The following is an 18,143-nucleotide window of genomic DNA, read 5'->3' on the forward strand; positions in this document are numbered from 1 at the left end:
TATATGACAGTACCATACAATTCCATTATATTGACAACAATGTGTGAACAAAACAAACAGACATATAAATAGGTAAAAGTGTCAAACATAGGGGTACAATTTTCTCCTATATAAAGTATTTTAACATTTACGACAATCAATTTGATGACACACCACTCTCATGTTTTTTTCCAAAAGTATAGGTTATCAATCTTAGGGTAATTAATATATATACCTTTTGGGAAAACCAGCTGCGTTTAGGCCTGTCACGTGTACATCTTTTTTTCTTTTCGTATACTAATATATCATTGATTCATTTTATTGACATTCCCATATTTTATTCTGAGAACTAGAACTTTTTTTTTTATAATCGCATGACTTAAATTATGACTAACTAAAGAGGACATAGCCACTAGATATTTACAAGCATATAGAACTGAAAAGTAGAAGAGAAATGGAGACGACAGAATTTGAAAGTCATATCCATGGTAAGATCTCAGTTTTCTTGTTTAAATTTTCGTTTTCATGGATATTTTTTGTTTAAATGTGACATAATCTGGTCAATTTATCAAAATGTGTATATTTAAAAGTCAGATATGGGTAAAAATAAAACTCTGTTTGTAATGTCTCTGTATTTTCTTATTACTAGGAAGGTGATTCAAACAATAACAAGAGATAGAAGAAAGACACAGTGAAAAATGAGTATCAACGCTCTCATTCTAGAAAAGAATGTCCCTGGTGTAACATAATTTTTTTTTAATTCATTTTGTCAGAGCAAGATATAAATATATATCATGTCCTTAATATATTTGATAAAAAATATTGTACTACCTGGAAACAGAATATTTGTATGTCAATATATATGTTTATGGAAAAGCAGTGACCGTCCGAGGGGCATATCACTCCCGGGGTAGCACTATGCTTTCTGGTCGCAAAAAAAATGATTATATTATGTTTTTCAAGAGTTATATGGGGTTGGGTTGTTTATTGTTCTTTGAACTTGTATTTATGAATCAAAATCTCATGCTTTTCCTATTGCGATGATGGAAATTAACGTTTTAATTTACATCTTAAATGATATGCATGAACATTGACCTATAATGGTTTACTTTATAAATTGTTATATGGATGGAGAGTTGTCTCATTGGCACTCACACTCGGTTTTTATCCAACGCAATCATAGGGTTTTTAGTGCTCAGTTAATAAACCTCTTTCAGGCCCTTGCAACGACCTCAAACAAAAGCTTTAGTTGTATAATATCTCAAGAAAAAATCAAATTGTCTTCTCTGTAAAGAATTCAAACTTTTACAATTGTCATTGTTTTGACGCAGTATCCACATGTAAAGTCTAATATATCAACACCAGCGTCGATTATAGTAAATAAGGAAATAAGGAAATAGTTTACCATAGTGTCACAATCTAATATACATTATCATACACAATATAAAAATCCTTTGTGCCTTTTAGTAATATTGCAACGCGATAATCATCTGTATTTAAGCTTGTACATGTACACATATTTCTTTTCTTATTTATCACATATCAGTGATTCCTTTGATAAACTCTACATCTGCGTATCATGCTTCTTCTGAGAACTGATTTTTTTTTTAAATCGCTTGACTTAAATTATGACGGTCACAAGATTGTATGGCACAAAACTAAAGAGTCGGTGAGAAATGGAGATCTCGGAATCTGAAAGTCAAATCAATGGTAGGATCATGTTTTTCATTTAAATTGTCGTTTATTAGAGATAGTATTGTTTGTTTAAATGTAACATAGTCGGGTAAATTAAAAAAAACTGTGTGTATTTAATGTTGAGATAGGGTTTTAAAAAACTCCGTTAATTGTGTCTCTTTATATTTTCTTATTACTAAGAAGGTGGTTCACCGATTTTGCCATTTGACTAGGAACTTTAAAACGTTTACGTTTGAATTTTCCTTGGAGTTCAGTATTTTTGTGATTTTACTTTTCACCGAGTTATAACAGATACAAGAACCATATCATGGAGAAATTAAGTAAAATCGAATCATCAACACTCTCATCCATGGTGTACCACTATTTTCAATAGTACATGTTGTCAGAGTAAGATATAAAATATATATCATTATATATAGAATATCGCTATATTGTATAACCGTATTTTAGATTGATCCAGGGAGCTAAGCGCTACCCTCTTTCATCGCCATTTTACTATTTATATGATGTATTTTAGCATAAAACCATCCAAATATTTATAATCCGTTTTTTTTTAAATTACAACCTCCCCCTCACACCCACCCTTTTAAAAATTCTGGATCCGATCCATTTATATTTGATCAATATAGTAAATATTTATAAAAATAGGAACCAAAATTAAAAAAAAAAATGTTTTGAAAAATATAACTGACTTTACGTGTTACAAAATGGACTAATTATCCAGTTATAAGTTCATACAATATGTACCAATAATGAAAATAGTGATAATGACATTCTTAGAGTAAGCAAATATCACATTATCATTTTGAAGTATATATCGTTGGATATTTACTTTTAATAAATCGATACAAATACTCAAATATCCATACTGTAACAATTTTGATTGACCCTTGCATATAATTATCAAAGGTACCATGATAATAATTTAGACGCGCGTTTCGTCTATATCAAAATATTTATAAAATCAAACAAGTACAAAGTTGAAGAGCATTAAGGATCCATAGATTTCAGCATGTGTTCATATAATACTTAATTCAGAGGTGACGGGAGAAGTGTAGTAAACTTTATGATGTAAATTATTCAAAATGCAGTGTTAGTATCATAGAGGAGTAAGAGGTATGCTTTTAAAAAATAACAAAAAGTTGGAAACAGTCCTTGGTGTAATACAATAGTTCCATTATGGAGTAACATTTTGTTTCATGCTTTACACCAAAGACTTATTTAAGATAATGTGATTAAAAAAAATATATTTTTGCTGTCAATCAGTCTTTTTTATTCCAAAGACCAGTATTCTTATCATGCTTGATTTTATGACAGAATATTTCAAGAGATAGAATTGTTACCTAAGGACAATATAATCAGTAACATATTTTCTTCCTCAAATCATTATCTTAAAGTATACCTGTGCCTGAAAGATGGTGTTCAATGCTCTTCAACTTCGTACTTTATTTGGCCTTTAAACATTTTTTGATTCGAGCGTCACTGATGAGTCTTTTGTAGACGAAACGCGCGTCTGGCGTATGTATAAAATTTTAATCCTGGTATCTATGATGAGTTTATTTATTAACAATATCTTAACTTGCATTTATTAATATATATAGTGACCATTATAAATTCGGGTTATAGTTAAAAAAAAAAACCTAACACAAACAACACTTACTTTACTATATCAAAATTCTGTCTTTTGGTACACAAGGACTGCATGTGAACAGAAACACACGAACACTTTCTACTGTAAGCATGTCATGCAACCACAAGACTTTTGTTATACTTATGTTTGCACGTTGTTCATGATATATTGTTTTTTCCAGAATCTACCCCTGATGGTGTGAAGAAGAGGATGAGGGGACTGATAGATTGGTATATACTTATTTACAATAGGTTACTGTTATTTCAAAGCTAATACAACTTCCAAATTGGTTCTAAGCAACAGCGCTGTAAAACATCAAGTTAGTACCTGTATATGCAAAATAGGCTATTTACCGGGTATGTAATGATATGAGCAACACAACGGGTGCCACGTTTGGCGCAGGATCTGCTTACCCTTCTGGAACACCTGAGAGTTTTTGATGGGGTTAGTGTTGCTTAGTCTTTAGTTTTCTATGTAATGTCTTGTGTTCTATTATTTGTCTGTTTGTTTTTTTCTTATTTAGCCATGGCATTGTTAGTTTGTTTTCGATCTATGAGTCTGACTGTCCCTCTGGTATCTTTCACCCCTCTTTTATGCCAATGAGACAAAAGCAGATATAGAAGAAACTAGTCACTTTACGGCCTGCTACTGGTAAATTATCCAAAGCGTCTCTCTATACAGAGTCAAATGCTTTTATTAAATCTACAAAACAAGCATAAAATTTCTTTTTGTTTTTTCTAAGAGATTTGAAAATAAAATGCTGCTGGCAATTCTGTGGTGCTCTCTAAAACCAAATTGATTGTTACTTCTTCATTCTTCATCTATAATTTAGGAAGCCTGGCATTTACAGTTGTATTAAATATTTTTGTAAGATAATTAATCAAAGAGACTCCTCAGTTATTATTGATATTCTTTTTATCCCCCAGTTTTATGTAACGGGACCAACAATGTTTTATCCTTCATATTACAGGATAAGATTATACATTTTTTTTTACAAAATATTAAATCATAAACGGGTTGGAATATTTTATAACTTCATTAATTATTCTATCTGGGCCAGAAACTTTCCCTAATTTAAGTCCTGTTATAACTTTCATTTTATTTCTGAGAAACTGCATGGTTTTTCTGTTTCTAAATTTTCTATATTTCAAAGTGAATGTTCTATTTCCCCTTTAAATGTAGCATATCTTTGATTTAGATTTCCTTGTTCCATAAATTGTTAAATCCCTTTGTTTTCTCAGTGTTATAATATTTCAGGGATATCTTCCGTAGTATCATCTGTTCTTATCTTTAAAATTATTTTAGTTTGCTCCTACTAATATAATTAGTGATACTTCTTATACTAGTAATATATACAAGTATTTTACATCGCCATATATTAATATGCCGATATCAGATATCATCAATAACTTCACCAATGCATGTCTTCTGCCATTTTATTCTCGGAGCGATTTGGAGTTTTAGATATTGTAGACTGTCGACTACTGTTGAGAAATGTATATTGACCTCCAGATGTCTATTGGTTACTTATGTCGTTAGTTTGCTGTTTAATTATAGTCTACACCCCGTATCGTGTTCATTTATATTTTGTATTTAATTAAATGTACAATTAATATAGGTTTAAGCTGAAAACTGGACAGATGCCATCCCAAACTAACAAAACAAAGAACAAGGAAAAGCGACATGAAAAAAATAATGTATGCAGCCACATATATGACTTTAAGTTTGAACATTCAAATAGAAGAGTTGCCATCTTGATCATCAATTCCTTTAAAATTTCTGAACAACCAGAGCGTCCGTTTGCTGATGAAGATAAAACAAAGATGAAAAAACTATTTGAATTGCTGGACTTCGAAGTCATAGTATTAGAAAATAGAAAAAGCGGTGATCTGTGGGAAGATTTACAAGGTTTGTATAACTAATGCGGATGGTCATGTTATCAATAACTCACTAGATTCTTTTTTAGTACAACTCACAGATTCATGTCCCAGACTCTCCTCGTTTGGAAAGATATAAATAAAGGCAACAGTAGTATACCGCTGTTCGAAATTCATAAATCGATTGAGAAAGAAAGAAATCCGGGTTACAAACTAAAACTGAGGGAAACACATCAAATATAAGAGGAAAACTACGACACAACAGAAACACAACACTGAAATGTTACACACACAGAAACAAACTATAATATAACAATGGCCATTTTCCTGACTTGGTACAGGACATGTTTAAAAAAAAAGTGGTGGGTTGAACCTGGTTTTGCGGCTAGCCAAACCTCGTGCTTTTATGGCAATGTTAAATATAACATTAAAATGACATTATTACATGACAGGACTACAGTATGCATAAATGCAAGAACATTCATGACAAAGAAATACACAAATAAACATTACATTAGGACATTTCGACATGCTAATAGTTATCAAAGGTACCAGGCTTGTAATTTAATACACCATACGTGCGTTTCGCCTACATAAGACCCACCAGTGACGATCAGATCAAAACAGTAAAGAAAGCCAAACAAGTACAAAGTTGAAGATCATTGGTGACCCAAAATTCTAAAAAGTGGTGCCAAATACGGCTAAGGTTATATATGCCTTGGATAATAAAATCCTTAGTATTTAGAAAAGATAGTCCACGCTGTGCTATGTAAAACCTCACAATGATTTCAAATAAAAATGACATTGAAAGATATATGGTGTCAGAAAGATTCCTTGGACGTTTTATGGAAATCTAATGGGTGTTTTAGGATGAATATCTATTCAAATTATAGTTCTCTGATTTCGTAATACTCATACATATATATATATATATATATAACATCAGTTGTTCGACCTGTTAGTCAAATGCGTTTTCTTTAAATATACTTTTTCACTTTTTTTGTCTTTTGGAAAATGTTGTTTGTGCTGTATTTAGAACCTTCTACAACGAAATTTGTTTTACATGCACACGTATAACAACTGCGGTTTTTATCCAGCGCAATCATAGGTTTGAACGTAGTTTTCAATTTAGGCTTGTTTATTTATATATACTAACACGCGAGTTAGTATGGACCAAAATATTAATCAGATTGTTTATGATGAGTTATAAAAACCCTTTTGTAGATATACAAAAATCGACATTTACAATTGGAAACATCTAACATCAAATTATAGCAAACAAAACATAGGAGATTGATATCGCTATTAAGTAGTTCTAAATAGTGTGAAAATGTGCTTTAACAAACCAAAACGACAATAAAAACGCATAAGTCGACGAAACAAAGAAAATACCATATGCAAAAGAAAAACAGAGAAACGACGAAAATGACTGGAGTTCGTGAATCCAATATAAAAAAAACTTTTTTCATTTGTAAAAATAATCCAAGTTTTTTTTCAAATTCAGCCACAGAACACAAAGAAATTGCTGATACAGCAAAAAAAAGGACGAAAATGTGTTACAAACGAACAGCTATCGATCCACTTTGTCTTTTATTCAATTTACTATAAAGCGTACAATCAATACAGTTTCAGAGTAAAGAATAGAAAACTCTGTTTTGCTGGATTTTAAATCTCCTTTACTTTCGAATTTTGTTCTTTACTTTTAGCAATAAATCGTGAGATAGAAAATAATTGCGACTGCTTGGCATGTGTGATAAGTTCTCATGGGGCAGAAATACCCATTGCTTCAAGTAGCGAAACCTCACCACAGCCAAGACATCATGTACTCTATACAGAAGACAATATAATTCCTACTGATACAATTCTTCAATTGTTTAACGACGAGAATTGTCCAAATCTGCAAGGAAAACCTAGAATATTTTTCATTCAGGTATGGAAAATATTTAATTTCACAAATATAAAATACTGGTTACGAGACAAGTATTTCTTTTACTATTTTTGTTACTATTTTAATTGTGCATTTTATTCAACCGCACTTATTTTCCTCTGTAAAAAGTGTTTCTCCTGAAATTTGTTTGATTATAGTAACGAAACAATAGAAAATGTCATTATTTTGATTTCAAGTCACTGTAAGACATTGTATTGTTTATTCTTGAAGGCTTGTAGAAGTATTTTCGACATCGCTCCTAAAAGTGAAGTAGATGAAGGATATACAATTGACTTAGTACAAGATCAAGTTGATATTGATAAAGTTCCTGAAAAAACAAAAGAAACATTGGCTGATACGCATGGCCGACATGAAGAGGAGGAAAACAATCTGTCTAACTGTAAACCAATTGAACCTGTAGATTTCTGTCTTATCCCATGCTACGAGGATTATTTAGTTATGTTTTCAAGTTCATCAGGTAATTTGTATTCCAGTGCTGACAAGTGTTATTGAAAAAAAACATTATCTCAAAAAACAACACTTATAGAGCAGCAACTCCAAATTTTGGCGAATGTACTTCGTTCGAAGATCGTCCAAAAATGTCTTGATTAGAATAGAACGGTCTACAATTGGACATTACATAACAACAAAACGATACTTAATTTTTTTTTTTTTTTTTGTGTACAGTTGTCTTGCAACATGCATTTCGGAGAAAACTGTAACATGATTGTTAACAGATATGTCAAGTTTCTATGGATTTTTTTTTTAAATTCTGATTATGCATGTAAACAATATAACAGGTTCAATGTATTCTAAAAAAAATCCCAGGCTTACCCATTCATCGTCTGACACGATTCAAAATTATGTATCAAAAAGTAAAATCACAAAAATACTGAACTCCTGGGAAAATTCAATCGGAAAGTCCCTAATCACATGGCAAAATTAAATGACAAAACACATCAAACGAATGGACAACAACTGTCATATTCCTGACTTGGTACAGGCATTTTCAAATGTAGAAAATGGTGGATTGAACCTTGTTTTATAGCTCTAAACATCTCACTCAAATTGTACGTTACTGTGGCACGTTGCTTATATTTGCCTGATCCTCAATGCTCTTCAACTTTGAACTTGTTTGGCTTTATAAATATTTTGAAATGAGCGTCACTGATGAGTCTTATGAAGACGAAACGCGCGTCTGGCGTACTAAATTATAATCCTGGTACCTTTGATAACTAATTATAAGTCCTAGTTACACACTATTTACGATTTTAGTATATTATAATCATATTTAGCAGGGGGGAAATTTAAAAAAGATTATACTTCTTTTATACTACATCAAATCATTGTAGCGAGTAGGAAATAAAAGAGGGACGAAAGATACCAGAGGGACAGTCAAACTGTAAATCGAAAATAAAATGACAACGCCTGGCTAAAACTGAAAGAAGACAAACAGACACATGACACAAAACAGAAAAGTAAAGAATAAGCAACACGAACCCCACCAAAAACTAGGGGTGATCTCAAGTGCTCCGGAAGGGTAAGCAGATCCTGTTCCACATGTGGCACCCGTCATGTTGCTTATGTTATAACAAATCCGGTAAATAGTCTAATTCGGTAGGTCACGTTCATTAAAGGGAAGGGGATTTTAGTTACGACGTAAGGAACATATACGATATCATTTGTGAAGCGGTTATTCCATAACAGTCAACCATCTCGTGATGGCGTCCGTAAAATTTAGGAATGGATGATTTCAACTTCACCATTTGGAACTCTTGGTTTAATAGCTTCCTTGTGAGCAGCAACCCTACGTATCAAGAAAATCATGATAGGAAATCAACCTTCACATCAACAACAAATTTCAATAAAAGATAATTGTAAAAGCACTGGTTAAATCATTTAGCAAAATAAACCGAAAATATTTTAGATCTATGATCATCTTTAGTTTTATCTTCGTAGGATCATTTTTGTTTGATTAAAAAATATTCAGACACCGGAGTCATATAGTACACTTTGTTTTATATGTCTTTGCTGAAACAAGTTAATGATGCTTCATTTTTTTACAGGGAAACTTGGTTGGTCTGATAAGGGTAAAGGAGGATGGCTTATGTACTGTTTGTTTACTGTGTTTGAGGAGTTATTGGATACCAACTTCGAAAATTTCCTTCAGATTTTATCAAGAGTCTGTGGTAAAATGGCTACAGATTTAGAAACATCGCATAGAAATAAGATGTACAATGAAACCAAATCTGCAGCAGTCATATATCATATGTTAACCAAAGATTTATATTTACGACCAAAATCTATGATGGAAAAGTGAAACTTGAACTGTTTTTATTTGGGGGGGGGGGGGGGGTGTAAACAGAAATTAAATCTCACAAGTGCAGACCATTTTCTATTCTGGAAATGTATTCTTTTTTGTCAGTGGACGATTTGTAAGACCTTAAAGCTAAAAGGTCTTATGACATTGTTACCCAACACTAGCATTATGTTAATCTTGAGAACTTAACCTCCGTTACATGAGTTTATCAATGAATAATAGAAATATCTTTAAGCTTCACCATCGAAATATAGAAAACAGACTCATCAAAGATACCAAGCCTGTAATTTGGTACGACAGACACGCGTTTTGTCAAAAAAAAAACCCAACTCAAGCAACAAAGATTAAATGATAATGATAATGCCAATTAAGTTGAAAGCTAAGATAATCTATTACTGCGATAAAAAAATTCCTGAGAATATCGAACAATTCAAATTTTGTTAAATAAAGGCAACAGTAGTATACCGCTGTTAAAAAAATCATCGATTGATTGAGAAAAAAACAAATCCGGGATACAAACTAAAACCCAAGTAAACACATAATCTGTAAGAGGAAAACAACAGAACAAATAGTTATCAAAGGTAACAGGATTATAATTTAATACGCCAGACGCGCGTTTCGTCTACATAAGACTCATCAGTGACGCGCATATCAAAATATTTATAAACCAAACAAATACAAAGTTGAAGAGCATTGAGGATCCAAAATTCCAAAAAGTTGTGCCAAATACGGCTAAGGTAATCTATGCCTGGGATAAGAAAATCCTTAGTTTTTCGAAAAAATCAAAGTTTTGTAAACAGGAAATTTATAAAAATGACCACATAATTGATATTCATGTCAACACCGAAGTGCTGACTACTGGGCTGGTGATACCCTCGGGGACGAAACGTCCACCAGCAGAGGCATCGACCCAGTGGGGTAAATAGTTATCAAAGGTACCAGGATTATAATTTAGTACGCCAGACGCGCGTTTCGTCTACATAAGACTCATCAGTGACGCGCATATCAAATATTTATAAACCAAACAAATACAAAGTTGAAGAGCATTGAGGATCCAAAATTCCAAAAAGTTGTGCCAAATACGGCTAAGGTAATCTATGCCTGGGGTAAGAAAATCCTTAGTTTTTTCGAAAAATTCAAAGTTTTGTAAACAGGAAATTTATAAAAATGACCATATAGTTGATATTCATGTCAACACCGAAGTGCTGACTACTGGGCTGGTGATACCCTCGGGGACGAAACGTCCACCAGCAGAGGCATCGACCCAAAATCACTTTAAGTGCATCAAAAACAAACGCCAATACATAGAAAAAAGTAAAATCACAAAAATACGGAAATCCGAGGAAAATTTAAAACGGAAAGTCCCTCTTATCATATGGCAAAATCAAAAGATCAAATAAATTAAACAAATGAATAACAACTGTCATATGCCTGACTTGGCAGTTGGTACAGGCATTTTTTCTTATGTAAAAAAGGGTGAATTACACCGGTTTAATAGCTAGTTCAACCTCTTGCTATTATTCCATTATATTTAAAACGATGTGTGAACAAAACACACGAATATTATATATAATAAAAATGCTCTGCAGGCCGCAGCTTGATACGATCGCAAAGGTCGAACCATGAAAAGTTGGGGGCAAGTATGGACACAATATTCAAGCTTGGTGCAGCTCTGAATTTGGATTGTGATTAAATATTTGACACAGCATAGGTTTCTGACACAGAATGAATGTCATCTAAGAACTTAAAAAATCTAAATTGGACATTTACCTATTATGTCCAATATCCCAAATCTAAACACGTGGTTAGATTCAGCATATGAAAGAACCCCATATTTTCAAAATCAAAAAATTTGTTGAAACAAAGTTTAATTTTGGACCCCGATTTCGACCAACTAGAAAACTGGGCCTAAAATCAAAAACGTAAATACATGTTTAGCATATCAAAGAACCCCAAGAATTCATGTTTTAAAATCAAACTAAGTTTTATATTGGACCATTTGGACCTTATGTAGAACAATTTGAAAACTGGACCAAAAATTAATAATCTAAAGATACGGTTAGGAAGAAAGATAAAAAGTTAGCAATATCCTTTAACTCTACTTTCAGCTATATAGATGATGTTCTTTTACTAAATAATTCAAAATTTGGTGGCTATGTTGAACGCATATATCCCATCGAACTAGAGATAAAGGATACTACATACACAGTAAAGTCGGCCTCATATCTTGACTTACATCTAGAAATTGACAATGAGGGTCGGTTGAAAACAAAACTTTACGACAAAAGAGATGATTTCAGCTTTCCAAATGTGAACTTTCTATTTCTAGCAACATTCCAGCAGCACCTGCATACGGGATATATATCTCCCAATTGATACGATAGTCCGATGCTTGCATTTCCTATCATGGTTTTCTTGATAGAGGAATGCTGCTCACAAGGAAGCTATCAAACGAAGAGTTCCAAATGGTGAAGGGGAAATCATTCCTTCGTAAATTTTACGGACGCCATCACGAGTTGGTTGACCGTTATGGAAATTCGAATAACCGTTTCACAAATGATATCGGATATGTTCCTTAATTACGTCGTAACTACAATTCCTTTCCCTTTCGTGAATGTGACCTACCGAATTAGACTATTTACCGGATTTGTTATCACATAAGCAACACGACGGGTGCCACATATGGAGCAGGATCTGATAACCCTTCCGGAGCACCTGAGATCACCCCTAGTTTTTGGTGGGGTTCGTGTTGCTTATTCTTTATAGTTTTCTATGTTGTGTCATGTGTACAATTGTTTGTCTGTTTGTCATTTTCATTTTTAGCCATGACGTTGTCAGTTTATTTTCGATTTATGAGTTTGACTGTCCCTCTGATATCTTTCGTCCCTCTTCTAGATTCGGCAAATAAAAAAATAAACAATTCAATTTTTGATGAAATCAAACAAAGTTTAATTTTGGACCCTTTGGACCTCAATGTACACCAGTTTAAAAACGGGGCCCAAAATCCAAAAACTTAATAAACAGTGACATTGTAGATTCAGCATATCAAAAAACCCAATAATTCATTTTTTGTTGAAATCAAACCAAGATTAATTTTAGACCCCGATTATGACTAACTTGAAAACTGCGCCCATAATCAAAAATCTAAACATACATGTTTCGATTCAGCATCAAAATTCAAGAATAAAACCCCATTGAAATTGGTCAAGAAATAAGCAATTTCTACAAAGTATTAGAAAAATATTGCTTTTGGTCTTTTTCGTCCCCTTATTCCTAAACAGTTAGTGCCATAACCCCCAAAATTAATCCCAAACTTCCTTTTTTGGTATGGAACCTTGTAAATTTCAGAAAGATCCATACACTTACACACAAGTTATTGTCTGGAAACCAGAAAATACTTATTTGGACCGCTTTTTAGGCCCAACCTTCCTGTTGTGGTTTCAAATCTTGTGTTTAAATTTCATAGAGATCCTTTCACTTTAACTAAACTTGTTGTCCGGAAACTAAGTGTCTTCGGACGACGACGTGATACCAATATACGACCCACAGGCACTTGTCTCAGAAAAAAATGTCCTATATATATTAATATAACATATTAAGGTATATAGGAAAAAAAATTTCTGAGACAAGTGCCTGTGATACGACCGCAATATTGTTTTGCGGTCGTATAAAAATGTCAAAATAAGCCGGGTACAACTGTCAGCATTGTGTTGTAATCTTAATCACTATACAAACAAACAAATATGTAACAAAGAAAAACAAAAGGGCATATAGACAAAGCACATATCAAGCAAAAATGAAAGAAAAAAAAAATAATTACCACAATACAATACCATAATGACGAGATGTCACTTTTTTAATATTAAATATTCATTTATTAATATTAAAAAATCAGCGTATTATTTAATATTAAAAATTCGATTTATTAATATTAAAAAATGATTTTTTAATATAGAATTAATTCCACAACGGCTTGCCATAGGGATGAACAAGTATCGAGCTAAGTCAAATGGTTATCACAAAAGAAACACTAAACAGTAAAAGTAATATTGAAAAAGACAAATAAAAGAATACTATATCCCGTTTTTAAGATGATAAACATTATGTTACAATGTCAGTATCCAGGATCTTTACTTCAGGCCATCTTGTATTTATTATTTGTGAAGTTGATACGGAATATTTATCAGCAAGGTCTTGGGATCTTCCTATGAACTTTTTTTTTAGAAAAAGGACGAGACATTCTTTGACATACCGTTTGTTCATCAACTTTCTGTTCAGACACTGGTGACGTTTTACAAAGTCTTGAGTAGGAGCTGCACGCTCTTGAATACCGAATAAATTGGGAAATGTATATCCCATATGCAGGTGAAGTTATTACATATTGCTACTAAAGTGGGGGAAATTGATAATTTCAAAATTAAAATCGCCTCTTCTGTCATAGATTCTGGTACTCAGATGACTGTGTATGTCAAATTAGAGGTATGTCTTAAAATGAGGCGGAGGTAGCCGTGTCTGTTGTTTCTTTAATTTCTAGGTTTGGGGGATATATTAATAGAAACCAATCATAAAAGTTTTAATGGAAGGAACATCAATATATATGTATCTGTATGTAAATCAAATGACCGGGCTCTTTTGATTTTCTCGTTTTTGACAAGTGTCTGAAGGAACTCCGACTCTAAGGAAAATGAAAAGACCTCCGAGATATCTTGTTTTTTTTTCAAGCGTCACATTCGATAAATCTGGTTCATATTAAGTGACCTAAAATGTCAACAGATTGGGAACCACCTTAGAATATTCTCAAACATATTTGAATGATAAAAATTCGAGAGAAAATTATCAATGTTGGGATAAACATACCAGACCCCTGCCTTTAATGCTTATTTTACAGCAGCTATGTTAGTTGGTAAACATAAGTCTTATATAATAAGTTGTATTTTGTTAAAGAATTCCAAGAATAATTCGTGCTAGTCTTAGTGATAAAGAGTTGAAAGACATCAGATGTCAAAATTTCACATAGATCAGGTCAGGTAAACTAATATTAACAGTGATAAAAATATCTTCCTATTTCAAATTATATCACCAAACGTTTTTGTGTAATTGATTGATTGATTGTGGTTGCTTCAAGTTTTTATTGTTGAAAGTTATGCTGTGTGTGTAATGTTAAAATATTTTTATGCCCCACCTATGATAGTAGAAGGGCATTATGTTTTCTGGTCTGTGCATCCGTTCGTTTGTCCGTCCTTTCGTTCGTCCGTCTGTCCCACTTCAGGTTAAAAGTTTTTAGTCAAGGTAGTTTTTGATGAAGTTGAAGTCCAATCGACTTCAAACTTAGTACACCTGTTCCCTATGATATGCTCTTTCTAATTTTAATGCCAAATTAGAGTTTTTACCCAAATTTCATGGTCCACTGAACATAGAAAATGATAGTGCGAGTGGGGCATTGGTGTACTGAGGACACATTCATGTTGTAGTATGTTTTCCTCATGAAAGTTGGAGTCAGAATATTGATTTTGCAAAAAAACATAGGTGATGGATGACAGATTTAAAGAGGTGACTACAGAAAGAAGTAATAACAAGAATGTGTCCATAGTACATGGATGTCCCACTCACACTATAATTTTATTTGTTCAGTGGACCATGAAATTGGGATCAAAACTCTAATTTGGCTTTAAATTAGAAAGATCATACCATAGCGAACATGTGTACTTACTTCCAAGACTTCAACTTCATCAAAAACTATCTTGATAAAAAAATTAAACCTGAAGCAGGACAGACAGATGGTCAGACGAATGAACGCACAGTCTGAAAAACATAATGCCCCTTAATTGGGGCATAACAAGTATACAGAAAACATCTTGGCAGGATGGTAACAGAAAGTGAGATGTTGGTGATTTGAGGTAGTATTATGGCAGGTGGAGACCATAAAAGACACATTTCAAAAAATATTTCAATTTATTTTAAATCTAATGTATCAATTTTCAGTACAATGCACAAACATATACTCATAATATATAAATTATTTGATATAAATTATAAAAGACTATATTGCAATATAATATAAAAGTTTGTTGTTCCAAAAAAAAAATTGTGAACACCTATTGTCTTTGATTTAAGGCATAAATAAAAAAAAAACAAAAAACATTGTGAACAGAAATGATAAAAATTTGATTTTAACAAAATACATTACAACCATGTACTAGTATTCATAAATTAAGATTATGCAATTAAACAAATAATCTCTTCTGAATGTGGTATAAACTATCAATTGTATTCAAGTTTTAAAAAAATCGTAAATTGTTGTAACTAAATTGCTGGTTACAGTGAGCCACCTTGTTATAAGAATATTGAATTCAACACCTAAAAAGTTTTCAATATCTTTTGATAAAATTCAAATTTAACTGACAAGTTGCAAGACAACAAACTGGTTAACATGTGAATGGTTTATACTGAGAAAGCATAAAAATGAAAATAACAATAACTTAATACAAAATATTCGATGTACCAATAATAGAAAATAATGATAGCAACTAATTAACTCATTAGTCTTTTGTTCTTATTAAAAAAAATGACAGTAAATGGTGTTTTTAAATATTGTTCAACAGACAAAATTCCTCCTCTGCTTACCATAGAAAGATAGTACAAATGTAATAAGATTTTGTAAATAGTTAATTCATTGACCATGCTACGGATTTCCATGTTTTCAAAGTCATTTAAAGCTTTTGCGAAAAAAAAAGATTAATTTAAAGTGCTTGTAGCCACTAGACGGTAAAGATTGCTTCAATTTATCAGTGTGAAGTAAAATTTAACATTGCATTGGTTGTTGTTGATTTAACAGTAATACTAGACAACTCCAAATTTTTTAAGATGATTTTATCAATGACATCATTCTATGTTTAGAACAGATATTAGATTCCTGCACCTTGCAAAAGTTTTGTAATTTTCTTGACAGGTGTAACATCATTTTGTGCTTTGAATAACTGAGCATATATTACATTGATAAATTTCTGGAAATGTTCATGGATAAGATGTATAGAATGTTATGATCAATGCACTATATTTTGTGTATCAAAAAAGGTAGTGATAAGCCTTGGAACATTTAGATATTAAGTCAGTCCCATAAGGTTTTGATTGCATTTCATGCAATCTTTACCTAAAAAAATAATCTTAGTTCAGCATATCTTTTACTGAAAGTACAATGTAATCTTCATATTGCCCATAATTTTATCAATTACTTATAAATGAAAATAATGAAGAAAAAAACATCAGTATATGAGTCAACAAGAATTATATACATATACATGTATTAATGTTTCATATTGCAAATTAAGTATATATAGACTATTTAAAATATGTATGATTGATTTATACATTGTACCAGTAATTTTTCACAACGTCATTGCTTTTCTGCATTTTTACTACTGTTAACATCATTTACCCTTACATGTTAAAACACATTCATGAACTAGAATAAACCAAAAGGTTGTATTTTATTACACAAATAATAACAAAAAGATATATTGCATTAATCAACAATTGAAACACAACCCCTTATAAAAGTATTTCTTCCCATCAAACATCAGACCATACACTTTGTTTACAGTAAAATTACAATTACAGTCGACTCTCGTTATGTCGAAGTCAGCCGGACCAGAGAAATATTTCGAGATACACGTAGTTCGACTCAAACGAACACCGGAAGTTCGACAATCTAAGGGACACAACTCTTGCCTAGCTTGGTAAAGCTAAAATAAATCCGGGTGAATATGACAAGGGGATCGATATTCTAGTATCAGATCGATGTATTTGTATGTCACAGTCTTTTATTATTATAATGACTGTTATTTTTACTTATTCAATTGTTTCAATTAAAAAAAAACATCCTATGGCTTTTCCAAGAGAGTAATTTCCAATCGACAGTTTCGTAATTCAGGTTGCTAATAGCTGACAAAATTGTTTATATAAGATTAAAGACGCCGTTTGAGTAGTTTTTAGGTGATCATCAACGGAAGCCATAAGCCTCACTTTATACACACCCAAGCTCATTAGTGTAAATCACAAATTAATTGTTTTGTAAACAATTAAAATACTTTTTCATGAACATTAACAATTTATCACTAATTATTTATAAAAATTCTACAAAAGATAATCTTAGGAAAACACTCATGGAAATAGCATGTCATAAATCAATACAGTGGTCAGTGACCGGAAATTAAATTACACGTGTATTGTCAGATTAACTCTTCAATCCATTTAAATCCCGGAGGTCATGTTTTGACATATGTGTATTAGTTCGAGATAAAAAATGATTTTTGAATGCTTTTGTTAACCTTGGGACCGTAAATTTAGTTCGACTCAACCGAAATTTCGACTCATCAAATTTTGACTCATCAGGAGTCGAGTTACATACTTTTGTATGGAATAAAGTTCGGGACCACGTGAAAACTTCGACTCATCCGAAATTTCGAGTCAACCGAGTTCGAGACAACGAGAGTTAACTGTATTTTACTGGTTCTTGATAGAAATATTACACTCACAACAATTATCAGATGGTATTGTAAAATATTTTGAAATTGAAAGAACAGAATATATATCTATATATTTATACCCCGAAATTTTAGAGTTCTTTTTGTATAGATGTGGTCCTTGAAGAAATTTTCTCACTAATATTTCTATCTTTAGAAAAAAATATAGAACACCCATCTCTGTCTTATAGAT

The 18,143-nt window shown here is 32.0% G+C and overlaps 1 protein-coding gene across 1 annotated transcript; it reads left to right on the forward strand.

The window, feature by feature from the left end:
• The first annotated feature begins 417 nt into the window (after positions 1-417).
• LOC139515989 (caspase-7-like) lies at positions 418-9,494 on the forward strand. Its single transcript, XM_071305789.1, has 7 exons — positions 418-467; positions 629-1,689; positions 3,486-3,534; positions 4,923-5,212; positions 6,888-7,111; positions 7,340-7,586; positions 9,175-9,494. Exons 2-7 carry the CDS (start codon positions 1,656-1,658, stop codon positions 9,426-9,428), a joined length of 1,098 nt encoding a protein of 365 aa, XP_071161890.1. The 5' UTR covers positions 418-467; positions 629-1,655; the 3' UTR covers positions 9,429-9,494.
• The last annotated feature ends 8,649 nt before the right edge of the window (positions 9,495-18,143 follow it).

This window comes from Mytilus edulis, chromosome 3 (assembly GCF_963676685.1).
Source record: "Mytilus edulis chromosome 3, xbMytEdul2.2, whole genome shotgun sequence".
NCBI classification, from domain to species: Eukaryota; Metazoa; Mollusca; class Bivalvia; order Mytilida; family Mytilidae; genus Mytilus; species Mytilus edulis.

Bases quoted from the DNA above. Each gene is read 5' to 3' on its own strand.
- LOC139515989 (XM_071305789.1), top strand. From the start codon at position 1,656: ATGGAGATCTCGGAATCTGAAAGTCAAATCAATG. The intron at 5,213-6,887 runs GTTTGTATAACT...CTTTACTTTTAG, and splicing joins TCTGTGGGAAGATTTACAAG to CAATAAATCGTGAGATAGAA. The intron at 7,112-7,339 runs GTATGGAAAATA...TTATTCTTGAAG, and splicing joins CTAGAATATTTTTCATTCAG to GCTTGTAGAAGTATTTTCGA.